The 19,462-nt window shown below is 45.0% G+C and overlaps 4 protein-coding genes across 8 annotated transcripts; 2 read left to right on the top strand and 2 right to left on the bottom strand.

The window, feature by feature from the left end:
• The first annotated feature begins 52 nt into the window (after nt 1-52).
• LOC130518526 (transmembrane protein 238-like) lies at nt 53-1,143 on the top strand. Its single transcript, XM_057021173.1, has 3 exons — nt 53-189; nt 553-712; nt 813-1,143. The coding sequence occupies exons 2-3, from the start codon at nt 562-564 to the stop codon at nt 974-976; spliced, it is 315 nt and encodes a 104-aa protein (XP_056877153.1). The 5' UTR covers nt 53-189; nt 553-561; the 3' UTR covers nt 977-1,143.
• A 276-nt stretch (nt 1,144-1,419) lies between these two features.
• Nucleotides 1,420-6,114, top strand: LOC130518525 (recoverin-like). 4 transcript variants are annotated; one of them, XM_057021168.1, is made up of 6 exons: nt 2,043-3,019; nt 3,388-3,597; nt 3,797-3,846; nt 3,959-4,476; nt 5,080-5,191; nt 5,322-6,114. In XM_057021168.1, the coding sequence occupies exons 4-6, from the start codon at nt 4,093-4,095 to the stop codon at nt 5,405-5,407; spliced, it is 582 nt and encodes a 193-aa protein (XP_056877148.1). In that variant the 5' UTR covers nt 2,043-3,019; nt 3,388-3,597; nt 3,797-3,846; nt 3,959-4,092; the 3' UTR covers nt 5,408-6,114. The 4 variants fall into 4 exon arrangements, with proteins under 4 accessions (XP_056877151.1, XP_056877148.1, XP_056877149.1 ...); XM_057021169.1 differs by having other exon boundaries at nt 2,043-3,597; XM_057021171.1 differs by lacking the exons at nt 2,043-3,019; nt 3,388-3,597; nt 3,797-3,846 and adding an exon at nt 1,420-2,036.
• Nucleotides 6,115-6,895: 781 nt separating this feature from the next.
• Nucleotides 6,896-11,447, bottom strand: LOC130518678 (germ cell-specific gene 1-like protein). Its single transcript, XM_057021481.1, has 6 exons — nt 10,376-11,447; nt 9,960-10,154; nt 9,494-9,553; nt 9,251-9,409; nt 8,964-9,075; nt 6,896-8,869 (listed from the first exon to the last, which is right to left on the bottom strand). The coding sequence occupies exons 1-6, from the start codon at nt 10,569-10,571 to the stop codon at nt 8,269-8,271; spliced, it is 1,323 nt and encodes a 440-aa protein (XP_056877461.1). The 5' UTR covers nt 10,572-11,447; the 3' UTR covers nt 6,896-8,268.
• Nucleotides 11,448-13,455: 2,008 nt separating this feature from the next.
• LOC130518279 (cell surface glycoprotein 1-like) lies at nt 13,456-19,268 on the bottom strand. 2 transcript variants are annotated; one of them, XM_057020752.1, is made up of 9 exons: nt 19,177-19,268; nt 18,415-18,518; nt 17,831-17,986; nt 17,596-17,724; nt 17,391-17,511; nt 17,144-17,319; nt 15,544-17,005; nt 15,310-15,453; nt 13,456-15,195 (listed from the first exon to the last, which is right to left on the bottom strand). In XM_057020752.1, the coding sequence occupies exons 2-9, from the start codon at nt 18,481-18,483 to the stop codon at nt 15,182-15,184; spliced, it is 2,271 nt and encodes a 756-aa protein (XP_056876732.1). In that variant the 5' UTR covers nt 18,484-18,518; nt 19,177-19,268; the 3' UTR covers nt 13,456-15,181. The 2 variants fall into 2 exon arrangements, with proteins under 2 accessions (XP_056876732.1, XP_056876733.1); XM_057020753.1 differs by lacking the exon at nt 19,177-19,268 and adding an exon at nt 18,982-19,143.
• Between the last annotated feature and the right edge of the window lie 194 nt (nt 19,269-19,462).

The raw sequence follows: 19,462 nt of genomic DNA, 5'->3' as shown, positions 1-19,462 counted from the left end.
GGCTGTCAGACTTTTCGTGTCAGCGTCATTTAAAGTAGCTCCTACAACCGGAAATGGGGTCCAGTAAGGGGCGGGGCCGAGGTGGGAGGTGTCAAAAAAGGTGAACGCGGAAGTAAATAAAATACAGTAGAAGAAGCTTCAGAAGGTGGAGAGATCTGAAGATCTGCAGCTGAAGAACCGACAACCCAAGTGAGTTCAGTTAAAAAGGAAAAAAATCTGTAAAGTTCTACAGCTAAGAATCTATGACCAGGTTATTTGGAAGTTTCTGCCTCGAGTTGCCGCACCTGTCCGGCCCGGATCACTGCTCTTACCGGAGCAGGAAAAATGGAAGTTTTCGTGAAAAAGTAAACGTTAAAAAAATGATCACAAAAGATAGAAAATGTGTGTGCTTCGGTGTGTTTTATGCATATTTTGGCTCAAATGCAGATGAGAAAATAGACCCAACCCTGATATAATTACTGAACCAACACTCAACCTCAGACTGGACATTTTCAGCCACACCACCGATTTTTCCATCCGTCCTCTGTCTCCGTCCATCTTCTGTCCCTCCAGAGTCTGGCCATGGCGCTGTGTGATGGCCTGTCCCACTGTAAACTGGCTCTGGCCTTCGCTGTGTTGATGGACGTGGTTGGAGGAACCGCCCTGCTCATGGGGGTCTTCGCTCCACTGGAGATCAAAGGGCAGGACTTCGGAGACTTACTGGTCTACACTGGTATGAAATCACTGATGCATTGTGGGATGTCGGTCGTCGGGGATAGATTTGGTCCCGTTCTTGGTTTCTGTGGGTGACCTGACCCGTCCGTCCTCCACAGGGGCTCTGCTGGTGCTGGCGTCTCTGGCTGGATGGGTGCTGTGGTACAGCGGGAACATCGAAGGTCTCACGTCCAGGAAGGAGCTGGGACACATCGGCAGCGCCGTCGACAGGCTGGCCCGAAACATCAGCCGCAAGATGCGCACGTACAGGGGCCAGTATTGATCCAACGGGAGGACGTCCTGATTTTTTACTTTTGTCAGTATTAACAGGAGTTACTTTCCAGCATTTCAGAAACGCCAAATGTCCTTTTGACAGGTTTTATTTTTATACATCAGGTCTTGTTGAATTTCAGTGTCTTTTTTCACAAATAAAAACAAATTCATAAAATGTGTTTTTAGTGTAATAGACTTTTATTTATTTTAAACATTCATCGTGGAAGTTTTCTACCCTCCGTTGACAGGAATTAAATGAAACGATCAGACATAAATTATTTTAATGCTCGTGTATCTCAGCACGATTGGTCACAAAAATGTTCATGCTGAACCTTAAGTTGTTCTTTTTATTCCTCTTTCAGAAGCAGAACACAAGAACAATGATCATTTAAAAATAAAGTAATTGCACCAAATTGGACCACAGCTGTCTTTAGAGGTCCCTTATCGTTGCGTTTAGAGGTCCAGGTCCTTGCTGCTGTCCGGTGTCCAACCATGAAGCATCACCGCCGCAGCCTCCATGATGGAACTTTCCCCACCGCGACACAACCGGAGGCTCCATAGTTCCTGTCTCTTCTGCCTGCTTTGCATTGAAGCCAAATCCTCCCGTGGTTCTCTGGCTCCTTCTGTTCCTTTATCTTAATCTCTCATTATGATGTGAAGATTCCCCCGAAAGGAACCCCGTCTTAATCAGGCCGTAGGTGAGAGGCCAGGTTGGGACAGGTAAAGGTTTGTCTTCTCAAGAGCCAATAAGACAAAATATCCTAATCCATAAGTCTTGGCTCCGGCCAGTTGCCTGGAAGAGAACCCTTTCATTGCTGGAAGAAGATGCGAGTGATAGTTTAACAACCAGGATCAACAAAATCACTTTATAATTTGACTAAAACTTCTTCTTCTTTGGCGCAAGTCGTTGCAACCAATCTGCACCAGCGAGACCCACCGGCCCTGTTGGTAGGTTCCAGTAACTAAGTTCTGAAATGATTTGATGTTTGTTTGAAGTTGGACTGCAATCAAGCTAAAGAACCCCCAAATAATCCTGATGGTACTGGATTCCCTCCGTTACCTGATAAACGGTCTGTACTTGCAAACTTCATCTTAATTCATTTGTGTTTTGTTGTTTTATGATAGGATGAGTAGAATGTTTATCTGTTAGATGCTAAAATTAATGAGGATAAAAGGTGCCATGGTGAGGACACTTTGATTTTATTAAAACTTATTGATTAATGTTGATGAATCCACTAATATAGACGAACACGTTAAAAAGCATTTAGTGTCATTAATCTTTGAAAGAAGTTGGATTTGCTATTGAAAAACAATCCCTGCAGGGTTGTTAACTCAGCTAATGAGCCTGCTAAAGCTAAAGGTTGTAGTTTTCGCGTATTTCCTGTATTTTGTTGTGTTTTTGTTTTTTCTTTTAAAATGAAGTCTGACATAAATTTTTTTTAAAAAGGCAACAAGGCATTTTACTACGGAGCAAAAATATAGATCAAATAACTTGCTAGATTCATCTTGTGTTAGCAAGTATTCACAGCAGATCTGCATCAATTTTAAGGTGACATTGATTTTAAATGTCTGCTGGCACGGACATTTTTAAATCTCTTTGACCAGATGGCAAAATCCAAATCACCTGTGGAGCGAAAGGCCGCCGCTGCCAAACATGAGGAAGAGCTGCTAAAGTTAGGCCTCTGCAGTTAAGTAGGATACTTAAGTGCTTTTTGAAATCAAAAGTATCCTCAAAGAGGTTATTGTTGCTGCCTGCCCGGTCTGCAGTCGAGCATTTGGCAGACTCGGAGGGGCGGAGATTGATGGAATATCGTTGTTATGGTGATTATTGATAAATGTCCAATTTAGGACATTTTTATTGAATCGGGAAAAGAAACGGAAATCTAAATGGTTAAAAGGAAACATCAGCTCAGTTAAGTTGAGTCGCTCACATGGATTTAGCCGTAGCTCCGCCTCAGAGAGATTCTTTTTAAGTGACTTATCTCAGCCGGTGGAGGCTGATTTCATCTGCTCACAGACAGAACGTGACAGGAGTCCCAGGCAGGTCACACAGGTAAGAAGCAGACATCCTCAACCCTCAACCCGACCATTAGCCTGCCTTTGATTCCAGGATCTACCTCATGCTGGAGGTTTCAGGGCGTACAGGAAGTGCGGATGTTTGTAAATGTGTTTGTGGTGTTGGTTCCGTCACACCTTTAACACACGTTAAACTCAGTTAGACAATGAAAAAGTTCTTGACTCCTCTGCACAGGGTCAGATGCAACTCTCCGTGTTGTCTCTGACATTGTTCTTGATTAGTTGTGATTTTTAGTAATTACATTTGGGTCTTAGCCTCAGGGGTTTACGGCCCTTTAAGCCAATTTTCCTCTCCAAGAACCTTGTCTGTGAATATTTGAGGCGACTGTGGTTTTCCACCTGCAGGAACATTGTTGTGAAGGTTCTGCTGCCACTGAGAGGTCACTGGTGAGGGTGGTACCATCCAAAGTTCCAGGTTCCAGCTAAACCTGGAACATGTTTCTCTACATGAGCAGCACAGTTTGCATCGTTCCAGGACTGCAGGCCACTCCAGGGTTCTGCTACAGAGGTTCCTGGATTGAACCCCTTTAAAGCACGATGACTTTTGTAAAGCTGGTAATGATACTAAAGTGTTTAGCATTAGCAGAGTTGCTCAACTATTCATGGTTCCTTTTCATTGTAAAGTCAAAGTTGACAGAATAATGAAGTTTTTCATGTCCGTACTGTAGCCAGATTTGCAGCTAATCAGTGTGCATGTATGGGGTGTCAGCGTGCACTGGCCATGATTAAAACCTTCTCACCTTCTTGTCTTCAGTCAGATTGCAAGTTAGCTGCTCGTTGAGGCGTCATGTCATTGAGTTAAAGGTGTGTTAGCTGCACTATGTTCATAACTGAGCCTTGCCATGAGATCACACACTGGCTTTACAAATGGCTGACAGCCTTAATTAGCTTTCTGAGGATTCTATCTTCTTCACAGCATATGCTTCAGTGACCTGACCTTTCCGCCGTGGCCAGGAGTCGAGACAGCCGCAGTATCGACACTCCAGGAACTAGCTCCTCTCTCTGTCTTTAACGGAGTCATTGCAGCGCAAACATCAGCACCACGCAACAATGGGCAACACCAAGAGTGGCGCCATGTCCAAGGAGATCCTGGAGGAACTGAAAATGAACACCAAGTTCTCTGAGATGGAGCTGGTCCAGTGGTATGAAAATTTTAAAAGGCAGTGTCCATCAGAGCGCATCACCAAGGAGGAGTTTCAGGAGATCTACAGCAAGTTCTTCCCAGACAGCGACGCGCAGACGTATTCCCAACACGTCTTCCGCTCCTTTGACACGAATGCGGACGGCACACTGGATTTCAAAGAGTACATCATCGCTCTCCACATGACGTCGACAGGGAAGACCACCACCATGAAGCTGGAGTGGGCCTTCGGGCTTTTCGACGTGGACAAGAACGGCTACATCACCAAGTCCGAAGTGAAAGAAATTTGCACGGTGAGTTCCGGAGAAAGTTTAGTTGATGGCTGATCGAAACATAAACATCAGTTTCATCTGCATAGATGGAGAGTTTACACCGTCTGCTCAGATGAACCTTTTGTTCGTTGCACTTTAAATATTGTGTACTGTTTTATATTGTATTATATCACTCCTCAAAGGAAGTAAACCTTTATTCGTATTTACTCATGTCCTCTGCTCACACGTGCCTTTGGCACCAGCTCGGTCAATAATCGCATCTGTTTTCTTGTCACTAAATTTAGCAACAGGTCTTTAAGTCAGTCCAGCAGAATCACCGGCAGATAAACAGTTTAGGCTGAATTAAAAGCTTAAGCTTCAGAGAGATCTGAGGGCTAATCTCAACCATTTAGGAAACTATGGCAACATTAAACCCAAACAAAATCAAGTATAGATGAGACCTTAAGATTGTCAAACACTGATACCTGAAAGACCCTTTTACTGAAGTTAGGTTTATGGAATCACTAATATTTATAGGTGTTAACCTACTAAATGTAAAGCTCCTGTACATCATCTCCATATGCTGCTTCATATTTTATAAAATGTTAAAACCTGCTTTGTTGTCTGATTTTTATTCCCAACCAGGCGATATTTAGAATGATTCCTAAAGATGAGATTTGGAAACTGCCCTCAGATGAAAACACAGCCGATAAACGAGCTGAAAAACTCTGGAGATTCTTCAAAAAGGGCGAAAAAGGTGAGAAGTTTATTATTTTATAAATGTATGACAACAGCTTTATAACTTCCATTCAGCAGACAGGACAGGACCCCACAAAGCCACAATTAATAAGTCTATTTCCATTTTTTCTTCTGTTTTCTCTCTCCAGATCGGGTGACAGAAAGCGAGTTTATCCAGGGAGTGTTAGCAAACGAAGCTGCCCTCCGTTTGATTCAGTATCAGCCTTTGAAGTGAACCTCCCTCAGAAGATTTTCATCTCTCTCCATCCTCATCATCTGTTGTGATTCTTCACATATGAAAAGGACAAACGTCAGGTTCTTCTACAAGGGCTTTGATCTCTGAGGTTGTGCTTTAAGCAGAAAGGATGCGCTTTGATCTGTGTTTGTCTTTCCGGGAGCAATTCGATGTGGAAAAGTCTTGTTTATGTTCACCAATGTGTTCCACCTGTTGGAGTTATCGCTTCTTTTCCTATAGAACGTCAGCAACTTGCTTCTTGTGATCTTTAGGGACAGTTTTTGTTTTTAAAATAAGACTGTGACATTGCATGTTTAGGATGCTTTTATAAATATTTCATAGATGATGACAGAACTCTTCAAGAACAGCTGGATTTACATCTGCAATTATTCACTTTTGGTCAGAATAAAATCACAACTGTGAGTTTTAGCAACTTAAGCCCACATTTTAAAACGTGCTGGTAGCTTTAATCACTTAATTCCAGCGAACAACCTGGCCCGTTAACTCTTATTTATCTGCCGTTCTTGCTCAGCGTTTGTCTGTTTTTTGCTGTAGTTGTCAGACAATGTTCATGTGCAGCAGGATAAGATGTGTTAATCCTGGATTTCTGCTGCAATTTAGAAACGGGATTTTAACCTGTCTGTTGTTCTGTCTGTCATGTTGTCATTAATAAAAAACTGAAAAACCAAATCTGGGACACTTGTGAACTGCTCCTGGTGTGATTACAGGCTGACTGCTCCTCACACACACCTGAATCCAAACTGTTTCTCCTCAACAAAGTGTGTGTGCTGCTACACATGCTTCATCTTGTGATAACAATTTAATTCTTAATCCAAATCAGGCCTTTTTTGATTATAATGAGAGTGGAAAAAACTTATAAAATAATCTTGTTACTACCCTTTTCACCGTTCAACCAGTTATAGAATTACTGTCATCAGTCTGAGCTGTAATTTCACTACTCATTTAGGCAACGACACACAACCCACAGCTCAGGGGACTGCGTTTATTAGCGGATCAACAGGCATTGAGGACACTTTTCCAGGGTAAAGTGAGTTAAAACAGAAGAAACGCTTCAGGGATGAGCAATTCCAGTCCTACAGGGTCAGAGTCAAACTGGCTTCTGTGTCCTACCAGAAACTGCTTTCACCAAGGGAAGTGGAGCCCAGGTGAAAGTATTGTCCCTGCCCGTAGGATAGAAAAACCAGCTTGAAGGCCCTGCCTTGCCCATCCCTGCTCCAGATGGTCCCTGTTGATCCTGATCTGACACAAGACGATAGATTACAGCATCTGTCTAAACTATTAATATCCTCTCATCAACAAGACCTGCTTTACTTTCCTTCTTCACATCCAGGAAGACGGCTTCATCTTCCTGGTCTAAACCAGCCGTCGGTCTGCCAACGTCTCACCGAAGCATCGACGGACCACATCGGGCCTTCCTTATTTGGTGCTTTTCTCTGACTTGTGTAAGGAAAAAGCATTTACACAATCTGTTGTATAATTCAGGCCTTTAATTCACATTTTCAATTACTCGGCATGCAGTAACCCTGACAGGCCAGATGAGCTCCGGACCACCGTAGCCTCTCTGTTCCAGCTGACTGGGGAGATTATTGACATAATCTTCTCTTCAGCATCTGTTTTACATCTCAGTGTTGTTGTAATCGGCGATTCTTTTTCATTATTTTGCGGATGAACGTAAACAACATAAATGAATACAGAAATGCAACCAATAATTGTGTTGTCGTGTCGTCTTCATCTTTGTGGGGTTGATCTCTAAGAATCGCAAGTAAAAAAGATGTTTTCTTTAAAAAAAACAACTTTTGTTCAATGCTGTCAACAAAAATGAAAAGCCCTAGAATCAATAACTTGCTAATATCAAATCTGTCTACAACCATGAAAACAAGTCTAGACAACCATGAAATTGAACATTTGCCACTTTAGGACCTAAAACAAGTGGAAGCCAGTAAACCCACCAGCTTTCATATGATCCTTATCTGGAGCAAGATTATTAATCTCAATATCACAGGTGTCGTCATGGTTACATTACTTACATTCTAAAACCCTCTTTTTAAGGTATCATTGCAGGACAACACAAACACATTTTTGGTTTTCATTTATTCTTTTTTCTCATCAAGAAGACAACACAACCATACCAAAACCAGTCCAGACCGAGGTTCTGGGCCTAAACCTTTCTGACATTCAAAACCTAGAACCAACCAAAATCTATTTCCACTCTGTGAAGAACTCGGGTCATGGTTCTGCATCTCGGGACCCGGAATGTCTCAAAACAGATTCAGTATAGTTTTATTTTGAAAGGACAGTTAACATCCCAGTTATGGTTGACCCTCTATAAGCTCCGCCCCCAACATACAAGCAAATGTGATTCAGAAACGGCTCAAGAAACATGTGAAAGAGGTCAAAACTCTGAAAAATGAAAAGAAAACACAGATGCAAAAGAACCAGCCCAACAAGAATCAGTGGAAGCCCAATGGCACCAATGTCCTGGTTCCAGGTCCTGGTCCAGGTACGAAGACACCTTCAGAGGTCCATGTTCTGACAGTCTGAGTTTCTGGGCTTCTGGCAAATATTATAGTCCTTTTTTTTGCAGCATTTAGTCCTGAAATTCAAATATATGGTAAGTAAACCAGCCTGCTGATGCAAGGAGCTGTGGCGTTAGACTGGGGTTAGACTTGGCTGTGCTATATTAAACAGGCTGAACCTCCTGGATGAGGAACAGTCATCGGCAGCTGTCTTAATGGAGCGTGACCGGCTTGTTTTCCGTTCAGACACTCGAGTCCTGGATTCAGAGCTATGTCTGGTCACGCGTGCAGCCGATTGCGATGGGATGCTGCTCCTCTGACCTCTCAGCAGAAGGAATCTTCTCGCTCCTCCTGCAGGGTGTAGTCGATCTCCTCCATCTCCCGTTCGCAGTCTTCACATCCTTCAGTGCCGCAACCTTCCACCACAACCACACCGCGATGGTCCACCAGCCGCCCCCCTCCCACTACAGCTCCACCCAGGGTTCCAATCGATCCCAGATCCATTCCCCCAACACCGCCTACTGCAACAGCTGCTCCCACCCCCCCAGCACCCAATCCCGTTACTCCCATTCCATTTCCACCAACTCCCATCCCAATTCCAACTGCTCCCATTCCTCCAACTCCACCAACAAGCAGAGCTCCTCCAGTGGCGCAGGTCAAATGTCCAACTGCTGGTCCCACTCCTCTGGGCCAGAGAGGGTCTATTAGTGCTCCCTGATGGCCCAGCTGAATCAGCTGGCTGACAGAATAAACCCCCTCGCTGCCGGCTTGGACCACCTCCTCGTAGGAGGGGGCACGGGCGGCAGCGCGGGCCTCCTCCATCCTCACCCTGGCCCTGTGCTTCATCTCAATGATGGTCTTGGTGTAGGAGTTGAGTGTGGCCACGGCGGCCGCCATGCAGCAGCTGAAGGACAGCCAGGCCATGCTGGTGAGCAGAGAGGAGACGTCCCTTTACTCCGTCATGAATCACCACAGCCAAAATCTGGGTGTTTGGAGGAGTTAAAGTGGAACTAACTTACGCAAAAGACCATCCGTAGTCCCACGTCTGAGGCCTCCAGTCTTTGGGGCCGATGCTGACAGTCATCTGAAAGACCGTGGTGTACATCATGTGGGCCACCATTCCCATCATACCTTGGGAGAGAGACACATTTTAATGGAGACAATGCTGAGATAAAGCAGGAAGTAAAAGAGCAAATGTCACTTCAGTCCACGAGTACTGAATGAGTTACTGATGTATCAAAATCAAAGGGAGTCCCTTCTGCAGCTCCCCCTCCCCCAGGGGTCCTCAGGTGTCCCCCAGGCCCACCTGAGAGGACGGTGCACATGGCGGCGAAGGCGTTTATCTTGAGTGCATTCATCTCCCTCTTGGCGCACAGGCAGATGGCTTCTACCCACATGAGGAGGAAACCCATGGCCAGGAGTCCGATGTACATGAACTCACTGATCACAGAGAGCCACAGAACACCTGAAAGAGAACAAGAGAAGAGCTTTGATGGTGCCACAGGTCTGCGTTCCATTTGTTTTCTGCTGTGGTTTGTCTCTCGCTCACCTTGTGTCTCTCCAGGCGTCAGCTCAATGAAGCTACGACACTTTTCTTCCTGATCGTTACCTAAAACAACAAACCACGACAATTATTCCCACTTTGATGTTATTACTAACACCCCCCCCCCCATCTGATTGGATTCCTCCACTTTTAGATGAAAGTGGTGCGCGGAAACAGTTCCCCAGTAAATACGCATGTATATCTATACTTCACTCGACTTCACAGACAGCCTCTGACTCTAGAAAGCTGTAATCTCCTGCAAATCGATGCTGAGAACAGACTTTTTTAATCACCATAAATCCTGAAACATGTCAAACAAAGCTGTTCTAAGCTCCGCACTTCACCTTCCTCCCCTACAGCTGAATGGAGCTACGCCTCTTTGTCCTCTGTGGTTGCTGGATTTCAGCCTTTTTTTCATTTGTCCCTTTGACAAAATCACTACATAATTACGGAGATCAAACGGTCATCAGACCTTCATTGTGCTTCTCGCATGAGAGCCAGAAGCCGGTGTGGAAGTAGCGCAGCATGTACTTGTCCTCGCCCGTCTCCCAGATGTACTGGACTGCGTTAGCCAACTGTTTTCTCCTTATCCTGGCCAGCTCCTCTTTCTGCATCGGGGACAGCGTCACGTTGGAGCCCGAGCTCTTAGGATCCGGGGTGGGGGCCTCTGGGCGGTAGAACACACAAAAACGTCAGTTTACACCAGAAGTATGACGAAATACCTCCCCGAGAGGCTGATCTAGGCAGAACCTTCCAAAACAGCTGCATTAATTTTTTGTGAACCTGTACCGACTGTGGCGTTCCCACTGCTAAAGGCTAATGTTGCTAACAGGAGTTGTGCTTTGCTGGACTCCACTGATTGAGAACTGTGTTTATTCCCAGCCTCACCTGTGGTGTATGGCTGACTGTTGTTCTGGCCGCAGTTCTTCATCTTGACGGGGGACAGACACAGAGGCTTCACCACCTTGTGTGTCCCTTCACACCAGTACGAGGTGCAGAACGCTAACACGGACAGGGTGAGGGCCAGCGAGGTGAGGGACAGGGACAGCAGGGAGCGGTTACGTCTGGACATTTTCTCCAGCATGGCTGCTCCTCCGCTCACATGAACCCGGCTGGAAACAGGTGAAACCACTTAGGCCTGAGCAGGAGGTTGGACCAGGAAGGCCTCTAAGGCAACAGAGCCCAAAGGCCAATCAGAATGAGGATCAGACCAGTAGGATAACGTGACACAAGTCCAGACGGACCCGCATGGAGTGGCTATGGTAGGTCGTGGTGGCGATAGAGGCTGACGCATGGACGATGGTGGAGCGGTGAAAAGAGGGAAAGCTGGGATTAGACATGTGGAACAAAGGTCAGAAGGGAATCTGACAAAAGGATGGTGAGATGGGCGGGTTTGAGGGAGGAGAGCTGATGACTGCGCGTCTTTATTGATGTTTAATCACTTCCAGAGAGTAAGACAGCAGACAGATGTGCAGGCCAGAGGTTGCAGCACAAACTCCAACTCTTCAGACTCGTCTCAGATTGGAAATGGCGAGTTTTCCTTCTCGCTGACCTCACAGCCGTCACTGATTCCCGACTCCATCCATTTCTTCTGACCGAGCCTCCACTCAAATCCATGACATCATGGCGTCTGTGTCTGCCACTCCCGGATGAAGATAAGCATTTAAATCTTATCCTGCAGATTGTGAAACTCATCAGTGGCGCTCGGGGTACGTCCCATTCCTCAACCTGTTCCTCCTACATCTCCCCAAGGGATTGAGTTGGAGAAAGTGATTAGTCCTTTCCCTCAGGCGTACCTCCGGGCCTGTTAATCTGCACTAAGCCTGCAGCGTTAGGTGGATGAGTTTAACACCGGTTGACTTGTTTCGTTGCCGTGTGGACGACCTCCTAAATATAAAGAGGAGAGAACGCTGGGTCAATCCTCATTATGTGTTCTGTTCATCATTTTCTTTCCAATAAACCCACAAAAGGAACATATAATAAAATACAAACATTCAAGTAGATTTGTGAGTCAGAATTTTCCTCAGAGGCCAGCGGATCTTCGTTTGTGTTTGAGACCAGTGCCTGGTGGCTGGTTGCAGTACTACAACAAGCTCCTCCTCCTAAAGATCTCTGCTGTTCATAGTGTCATTTAACCTCAAGCGTTTAAGTTTAAAGAAGCATTTGCGATACAAATATGGGACGAGACGTTACCATTGACAGCTAAGTGCTCTAGTTCCTGGCCCCAGTCATGCTAGAGTCAGAGTCAACAAAGAGTCGGCCACCAGGGGGCAGCCATGGGTTTTTTCCTGACATTTCTTACATTATTTAGAATTGTGAAAGTGATCCAGTCACAATTTACAGAATATTTGTACCATAGACCAAGATGGAAACAAAGTTAGATTTTTAAAAGTGAAGATAAAAAAGTTCCCTGGCCAAATTTGCTCCATTCCACGAGAGTTTACTCAAAACACAGCTGTGTTTTTAGGAGACTCAGATATTTTCATCCATCATCCTCATTTAAAGTCATTCAGATGTTTCATTTTCGGTTTATTCTTCTGTCTCGTCTCATCAGCTGAACTCTTCTCGCGAATGATGTAAAAAAATAATTAAAACAATTAAGCAGTAGTTCTACTCACCACGACTGGGGTTCCAGCGGAGGCTCCTCACACAGATTCACATTCCTCTGCTCTTCTTCATCACTCTCTCTTCTTTAGTCTTTAGTGGAGTTTCCATCAGGAACCCACCCAGATTTCCCTCTAATCCCCACAAGCCCATCTGTTACTTTCCCTCCCTTTGGTCACTATACTGCCTCAATTGGTTTGGCTCTCCGCCTCTTTTCTTCATCTCTTCTTTCCTTGCGGGTGACCCCTCAGACCTTTGCTCCTATAGTGATTAGTACAGCAGGGACGTATACGACAGCATCAATCGGCATCATAGCCCAAACTTCTTAACCGAACAGCTGGAGAATGCTCACAGCTGTGGACTTCATTTACTCTCATTACTTTGGTCTAAAGTGGAGGAATGAACATTTGAATAGGTCCCACACAGTCTCTGCTACTCCGACAGTGACTCCTCCCCCCGTCCTGGCTTGATGCAGAAGATAGACGGATGGAGGGACAGACGGAGGGACGGACGGACGGACGGATGGATGGACGGATGGACGGACGGACGGATGGACGGATGGATGCATGCCACCTGCTAGGTCATAGATCATAAGCTGATTTGTTGCTCATTAATCAACTTTGATTGGCTTTGATTCATTACACCTGGACAGATGAGGGCACAGGTAAGGGGCGTGGCTAAAATGATCAGCAAAGGTGCAGATGTGTATCTCTATTTTGAGAGGTCTTCTCGGATCAGATCATGCTTTTACTCTGAAGCTTTTGCTTGTTCAGTCCAAACTTCAGCTGATATGTCCAGAGGTGACCAGAGGACTCTGTCCTGATGTTGATTAACATCCAAATCCTGGATGTGTCTCTTTCCTTTTTTAGACATTAAGCTGCTTCTTAATGGATGAATGGGGCAATTCGCCTCAGCAGGCCTCTCTTTTAATCAACAAATTCAGCCAGGACCCTGCTGAACCCAGTCCCATAAATAAAACCATTAAAGGCTGAGACAATTAAAACCCAAGAAGAGCGATATGTTCAGAGACAAGCAGACCTCCTGGAAAAGGTCTGAACTGGGAAAAATATTCAAGTTGAGCAACATTGGAGAGAAGAAAGTAAATATTTAAGACTAGAAGCTAAAAAATAAAGAGTCTAAGCTGGTAAGTTGTTTTTCAGAGGTTTATGTAAAACAGTGTTACCTTTTGAAATTGAAAATGTAAAATATGAAGGTTTGTCACGGGTTTAAGTGAAGATGCTTTCTGAATTTATGCCTTAGCTGAAGGTCGGGAACGGAAATGAGTCCAAGTTGTGTTTGACGACCTCTAGTGGCGACAGTCTAATCAGTCCTTGTGAGACAACAAAATAAAAAGAGGAAAAGAATCTGACTCATTGTAATATTTAATTTTCCCAATGTACTTCATACTGTCACAGTTTACAACACAGCATTAAATACACAGCAAAGTAACTCCATTTCATACAAAATCAAACGAGAAGAGAGAATTCTGATGTTGAAAAAGGTTCCACTGGTGTTTCACTGCTGCTGTCCGAGCTGTCTGTACATTAAGAGAGTCACCTGACTTCCCCACGCACCAAACTGATGACAGGCATGAACACAAGCAGAGGCGAGGATCCTCCCAGCATGCACGTCAATGCTAGCTGATAGCCACATGCTATCGTTTCCTGTCTGATGCCTGGAGGTGAAAAGAATCCTGACGATTACCGATCTAACATGGATGAAGAAGCCACCGGCGGTTACTGAACTGATTGATAATGTAGCGTTCAGTTGCTCAAGCATGACATCACCCCAGATCAATGACGTAGTTACCGGATTTGGCTCGTTTCTGCACCAATAAATAATCAGGCAATCAATAAATAGAGCAATAAATAACTACTGTTATACTCTGACTCTCAGTATAAGTCAAGGTTCATCTGTGATTACGTCCAGTATTTACATCAACACAATACACACACACACGCACACACACACACACACGCTCTGCCTACAACACAAGCATGCACACATGAGAGGCTACAGTCGAACAAAACGGGTTTCTTCCTGTCTCATGTACAACCGAGGAAGAAAATGATTCAGATGCTTCGGTAACATCAGCAGAAGCATCCGTGTTCCTCCCCTTATGCAGGATATACTTGGCTCCTTCAATAACGTGGAGCTTTTTTGGGTTTTCTATGTTAAATTCTATGTTGGCTTGGAGGTATGAGGGAAGCTTGACGCTAAAGCATCGAAATAGTGCGATTACCAGTAAATATGTGACATTTTTAGCTGTCACAACAGGAGCGGATTGTTGTTTTCGCCACCTGAGAGTTTGTGTGGGTGGAAGAGAGCTCCACCTTCTCACCAGCCTGGTCCATCCCTGTTCTCACTACTGGAGGCTTTAGCAAAGGAACCCAACACCTCTGCCCCATCTGAGGGCCCCCTCCCACAGACGCACAGGTCCAAGCTATGGAGGAGCCATTGCTGGGGTTAATGATGCAGAGGAACTTAAAGGGAAACTGGATGTTGAGGGAGGTCTACAGAGGTGGGGAGCTGGTGTTCTGCCTGAAATTTGGCAGAGCTGAGGAAAATGAGATCAAAGAGAAACACATCAAACCAGAGAGGAGAGCAAGAAGCTTCAGTTTCTGGTTTACACACTAATACAGTATAGGAGATCAATCATCCTCTCTCTTTCTCTCTCTCTCTCTCTCTCTCTCACACACAGAGACACACAATGTCTACTCACTACACTAAGACCATGTGAGGGGACGATTCAGGCAGAACACAGAATCACAATAAGCTTTCCCATCAAACAGCTTGTAGTGGATCAAACCCAATTTTCAGCAGCCAGTTACGGATTTTTAATGTCTCTGTCATTTTCCAGGCTTCGAATTCGATCCGTGCATCCGTTTGAGCCAGGCACAGCAAAAACACAGGAACTCCATGTAAATCTGTTGTCAGAAAGAGTGCAGCGCTGGTTCCGTCCCTACTGGTGGCTCGTGTTTGGGCACTCGGTGTAAGAAGAAAACAGAACATCCAAGTCACAGAGCCCAGAAACAAACCAGTCTTTCCGTTTCTCCTCCTGCCACAACACCACCGAGGTCCCCTTCTGCTCTAAAAGGTGTTTCCTGTTGAGACCGACCAGGAAGTAAAGACGGGCAAAAGGTCAGTGTTTGATGATGGAAACATGTTGGACACCTGCAGATGGATGGATGGAGCTGTGGGAGCAAACACAAACTTACCTGTCTCATCATTAGCAGTGCTGCTTAGCGATCCCCAAGGATCATCTTTTTTTGAACCGTCGCCAAAAGGATCACTGGATGTGGAGGAGTCGGCGGGTGGTGCAGGTGAACCCCAGGCGTCACCTGTGTTCACTGGCACTGCAGCTACACAAAAATGCAACATGGTTTTTACCGTTTTGAGCTTCCTTCAGCATTCAAATAAAGAATCCGTAAACTGAATTAACTGGCTTTTACCTGAGGATCCCCAAGGATCACTGTCTGGTTTGGATCCATCGCCAAAACCAAGAGTGCTCTCAACGGGTGAGGAGATGGTTGCCCCGTCCCCCCAGGGATCTGATCCAGTGGCAGGAGGAGAGCTAGTAGGAGCTCCCCATGCATCTGAACTGTCCTGAGGTGATGTCAAGGGAGGGGCATTGAAAGGATCGAGTGTATCATCTTTTGGCGCTGCTTCTTCTTTCAGTGGTGACGCCTCAATGAACGGGTCTTTAGCAGATGTAGGTGCTGCAAATGGGTCTTTAGGAGAAGATGGTGATGGCTCAATTAGGGGATCCTCTAGAGGGGTTTTAAATTGGTCATCTTTAGGAGCATTGAATGGATCATCTTTAGGGGCATTGAATGGATCATCTTTAGGAGCACTGAATGGATCATCTTTAGGGGCATTGAATGGATCATCTTTAGGGGCATTGAATGGATCATCTTTAGGGGTCTTGAATGGATCATCTTTAGGGGCATTGAATGGATCATCTTTAGGGGCATTAAATTGATCATCTTTAGGGGCATTGAATGGATCATCTTTAGGGGTTTTGAATGGATCATCTTTAGGGGCCTTGAATGGATCATCTTTAGGGGCATTGAATGGATCATCTTTAGGGGCCTTGAATGGATCATCTTTAGGGGCATTGAATGGATCATCTTTAGGGGCACTGAATGGATCATCTTTAGGGGTCTTGAATGGATCATCTATAGGGGCATTGAATGGATCATCTTTAGGGGCATTGAATGGATCATCTTTAGGGGCATTGAATGGATCATCTTTAGGGGCTTTGAATGGATCATCTTTAGGGGTCTTAAATGGATCATCTTTTGGGGCATTGAATGGATCATCTTTAGGGGTCTTGAATGGATCATCTTTAGGGGTTTTGAATGGATCATCTTTTGGAGCATTGAATGGATCATCTTTAGGGGCATTGAATGGATCATCTTTAGGGGCACTGAATGGATCATCTTTAGGGGCATTGAATGGATCATCTTTAGGGGCATTGAATGGATCATCTTTAGGGGCATTGAATGGATCATCTTTTGGTGTGTTAAATGGATCTTCAGTTTTACTGGGTGCACTGAAGGCATCTGAAGAATCTTTTGGAACATTGAAAGGATCGTCTTTTGTTTTACTGAATGGATCTTGTTGGTCTGCTGGTGCCGTAAAGGCATCTTCTGCGTTCTTTGGTGTGACAAATGGCTCTTCGGTTTTTGGTGATTCAAAGGAATCGTCATCAGATTTCGATCCAGAGGGGCCACCGGTGGCGGCCTCAGCAGACGTGTCAGCTGGTCCCGAGGGACCAGCGGCCTCTTCTGCTTTAACAGGAACGCCCCATGCGTCTAATTCCACCTCCTCCTCGGCTCCCCACGCGCCCCCTTTGGCATCATTGGCTTTACCTGCATCCTCCCATTTCAGCTCATCTTCGCTCAAGTTAGCCTAAAAGAGATCAGCCCCAAAAGAAATAACTTTAAATGACAAATGAATTACAATGACTGTAAATTACAGGGAGCTTTACGGTCTGCAGCGTCCCCCCAAGATGGTGCGAGATTTCTGTCTTGGTGCTGGTACACTTACCCTCCGCTCAACTTCTTTCTTCTCAGCTTCCTGTTTGAGACGCTCCTCTTTGCGGGCGGCAAAGGAGGCAGTCAAGTCAGCCACTGAGGGTATGTTGTCCAAAGATGGAAGTCCCGTTGCCCCAGCAACGTAGCACGGCCTATACGTAAGGTCCTTGATGGTGTCTTCAGATGCGGCTGGTTTAAACAGAAATGTTTAAATGAATCAAAGCTAACGGTGACACCAGCAGGAGGACACAAAGACTGACCTCCAGAGCTTTTAGAAGTCTTCTCTCTGGTCTTTACTGCAAACGCCCTCTCCTCCTTTAGTTTTTCATCATCCTCCATAAGGACCAGGACAACCTTGGCCTTGTCCCTCACATTCCCACCCTGGGAATTATTTATTTAAATTAGACACCATGCAAAACATGTCTGAGGATTTTGGTCCAATCTAATGGGCACGAATGGCATCACCTGATCTTTGCCGTCCTTCTCTACAAAGCGATACTCGGTGAGCGCTTTGACAATATAGATGTTGTCTTTCATTTTCAGAAGCACACGATCGTCTCCCGTCTTCAACAGGTACTCCAGCAGTGTCAGAGACTGGCAGGAAGAGGAGGAGGGTTCAGGTAAAACCCAAATAAAACATCACTCAGACGTTAAAGTGGCTGAACACACACTGAGACTCAAGTTAGACTGTTACAGCTACCTTGTGGATGTGTCTCCAGTTCCTGTCATCCTTCAGGCGCTTCCAGAGCATAGTCATGATCTCATTGCAGGCCACCACATTGTAGGTCAGATCAGAGATGTCGGCCATCTGAGAGCTGGAAGGTCCCCACGGGTCATTAGATGTTGCTTCTCTCACCTGCAATGGAAACACTAGTTAGTAATAAAGACAAAAACTTGTAATGGTATTTTCCTTTGAAATAATTCTATGTAATATCATCATCTCCATTATACCTATATAGGAAAACAACACTTTCTTTTCCTGAATTTAAAATATACTAGAATTTCAGAAAATTGTTGCTGTGATTTTGGAAGCTTTTGTGTGAGGTGAAAATTGCTTTTAATTGAATGTACTAGCAACAGGATCAACAGATATTTAAAACAAAAAGACAAGAGGTGAGGCACAATAATATTTATTAGGTGACATTCAAACATCTAAATCTAAAGCAGTTGTTGAAGCTGCTGCTCTGGAGGATGGAAAGGGTCCATTTTCTGTTGCCGCAAAAGTAAAAATAACCGGTCTGAAGGTGGGAAGGACGAGGGAATGTCCTCTGGCAGTGTTCCTACCTTGACCTCAGCCTCAGAGTAGTTCTGGACCAGGTTCTTCAGCTGTCGACGGAGCATCGAGGGCGTCATGTTGACAGGAGGGGAGGTGGGAAAACCACCACAACCTTGAATAAATAAAACACCAACGTGATCTAGGATCCACCAGTCACTGCATGTGATCACCACTGCTGTACAGCATTTAATAATGTACAATAATCTACACTGATCTAAACTAGCAGTCCTGTCCTGCACAGATGCTTCAGATAGTCAAATGGAGAGAACATCCTCCAACCGTAGGAGTAGGAAGAACCACCAGACAACACAGACACACAAGACAAAAACAGTAATATAATAATGTGTCATTGGAGTCATAATCACTGCGACAAACACATATCCCCAGGCTAAGGTTAGCATTCTGGCTAAGCTAATCCAAGCGACATAGAGGTGTCATCTTGGAGACGTCATGAATAAATACGCGTTCCAATCTTGTATAAGGAACTGGGTAGTTAGACTGAGCATTATTTGAGTAAATCGACGGGATGGGGATGAAAAAATCCGTCAGGACTCAAACGTCGCGTATTTCAGGACCTCGGACAGAGACTAAAGGCGACTCTCCGCCGTCAATACGGGCCGAGCGATGCAAAAGTCACCGGACGGTCCTGACTTCAGCAGAGGAATGCGGCTTATGTTCATAGCCAGCGATTTGCAGGAAATAAAATCAATTGTTCGTGGTACTTTGCACTCGAAAACTATACATACGTGTAGCAGGAAAAAAACACTTACCCTCTTTAAATCCCAGAAATCTGCCGAGCCGACGACGGGACGTGATGGCTTCCGCTTCCGCTTCAGCACCTCAGAGGCCCCGCCCACTGTCAGGATCGTTTATTTGTTAATTAATTTTATTTCAGCAAAGCTGCAGGATTAGAAAAACAAAACAAAAACAGCACTAACAGTTTTAACGTAAAATATATGTTTTTAAGTGTGATTATCCAGGAAATGTGATCATTTTCATCGTAAATGTGAAAAATAGACCTAAAGTGCTGCGTAATTAAAAATCCTATGTGCAGGG

The sequence above is a fragment of the Takifugu flavidus genome, chromosome 21, assembly GCF_003711565.1.
Source record: "Takifugu flavidus isolate HTHZ2018 chromosome 21, ASM371156v2, whole genome shotgun sequence".
Taxonomy (NCBI): Eukaryota; Metazoa; Chordata; class Actinopteri; order Tetraodontiformes; family Tetraodontidae; genus Takifugu; species Takifugu flavidus.
The sequence above is the reverse complement of the archived record's forward strand: the minus strand, read 5'-3'. Positions and strand labels throughout refer to the sequence as shown.

Bases quoted from the DNA above. Each gene is read 5' to 3' on its own strand.
- LOC130518279 (XM_057020752.1), bottom strand. From the start codon at position 18,483: ATGACGCCCTCGATGCTCCGTCGACAGCTGAAGAACCTGGTCCAGAAC. The intron at 17,320-17,390 runs GTCAGTCTTTGT...TGTTTAAACCAG, and splicing joins GACTTCTAAAAGCTCTGGAG to CCGCATCTGAAGACACCATC. The intron at 15,454-15,543 runs GTAAAAGCCAGT...ATTTTTGTGTAG, and splicing joins TGATCCTTGGGGATCCTCAG to CTGCAGTGCCAGTGAACACA.
- LOC130518526 (XM_057021173.1), top strand. From the start codon at position 562: ATGGCGCTGTGTGATGGCCTGTCCCACTGTAAACTGGCTCTGGCCTTC. The intron at 713-812 runs GTATGAAATCAC...CGTCCTCCACAG, and splicing joins AGACTTACTGGTCTACACTG to GGGCTCTGCTGGTGCTGGCG.
- LOC130518525 (XM_057021171.1), top strand. From the start codon at position 4,093: ATGGGCAACACCAAGAGTGGCGCCATGTCCAAGGAGATCCTGGAGGAA. The intron at 4,477-5,079 runs GTGAGTTCCGGA...ATTCCCAACCAG, and splicing joins AAGTGAAAGAAATTTGCACG to GCGATATTTAGAATGATTCC. The intron at 5,192-5,321 runs GTGAGAAGTTTA...TTCTCTCTCCAG, and splicing joins CTTCAAAAAGGGCGAAAAAG to ATCGGGTGACAGAAAGCGAG.
- LOC130518678 (XM_057021481.1), bottom strand. From the start codon at position 10,571: ATGCTGGAGAAAATGTCCAGACGTAACCGCTCCCTGCTGTCCCTGTCC. The intron at 9,410-9,493 runs GTGAGCGAGAGA...GTTCTCTTTCAG, and splicing joins GACGCCTGGAGAGACACAAG to GTGTTCTGTGGCTCTCTGTG. The intron at 8,870-8,963 runs GTAAGTTAGTTC...TCTGCTCACCAG, and splicing joins GACTACGGATGGTCTTTTGC to CATGGCCTGGCTGTCCTTCA.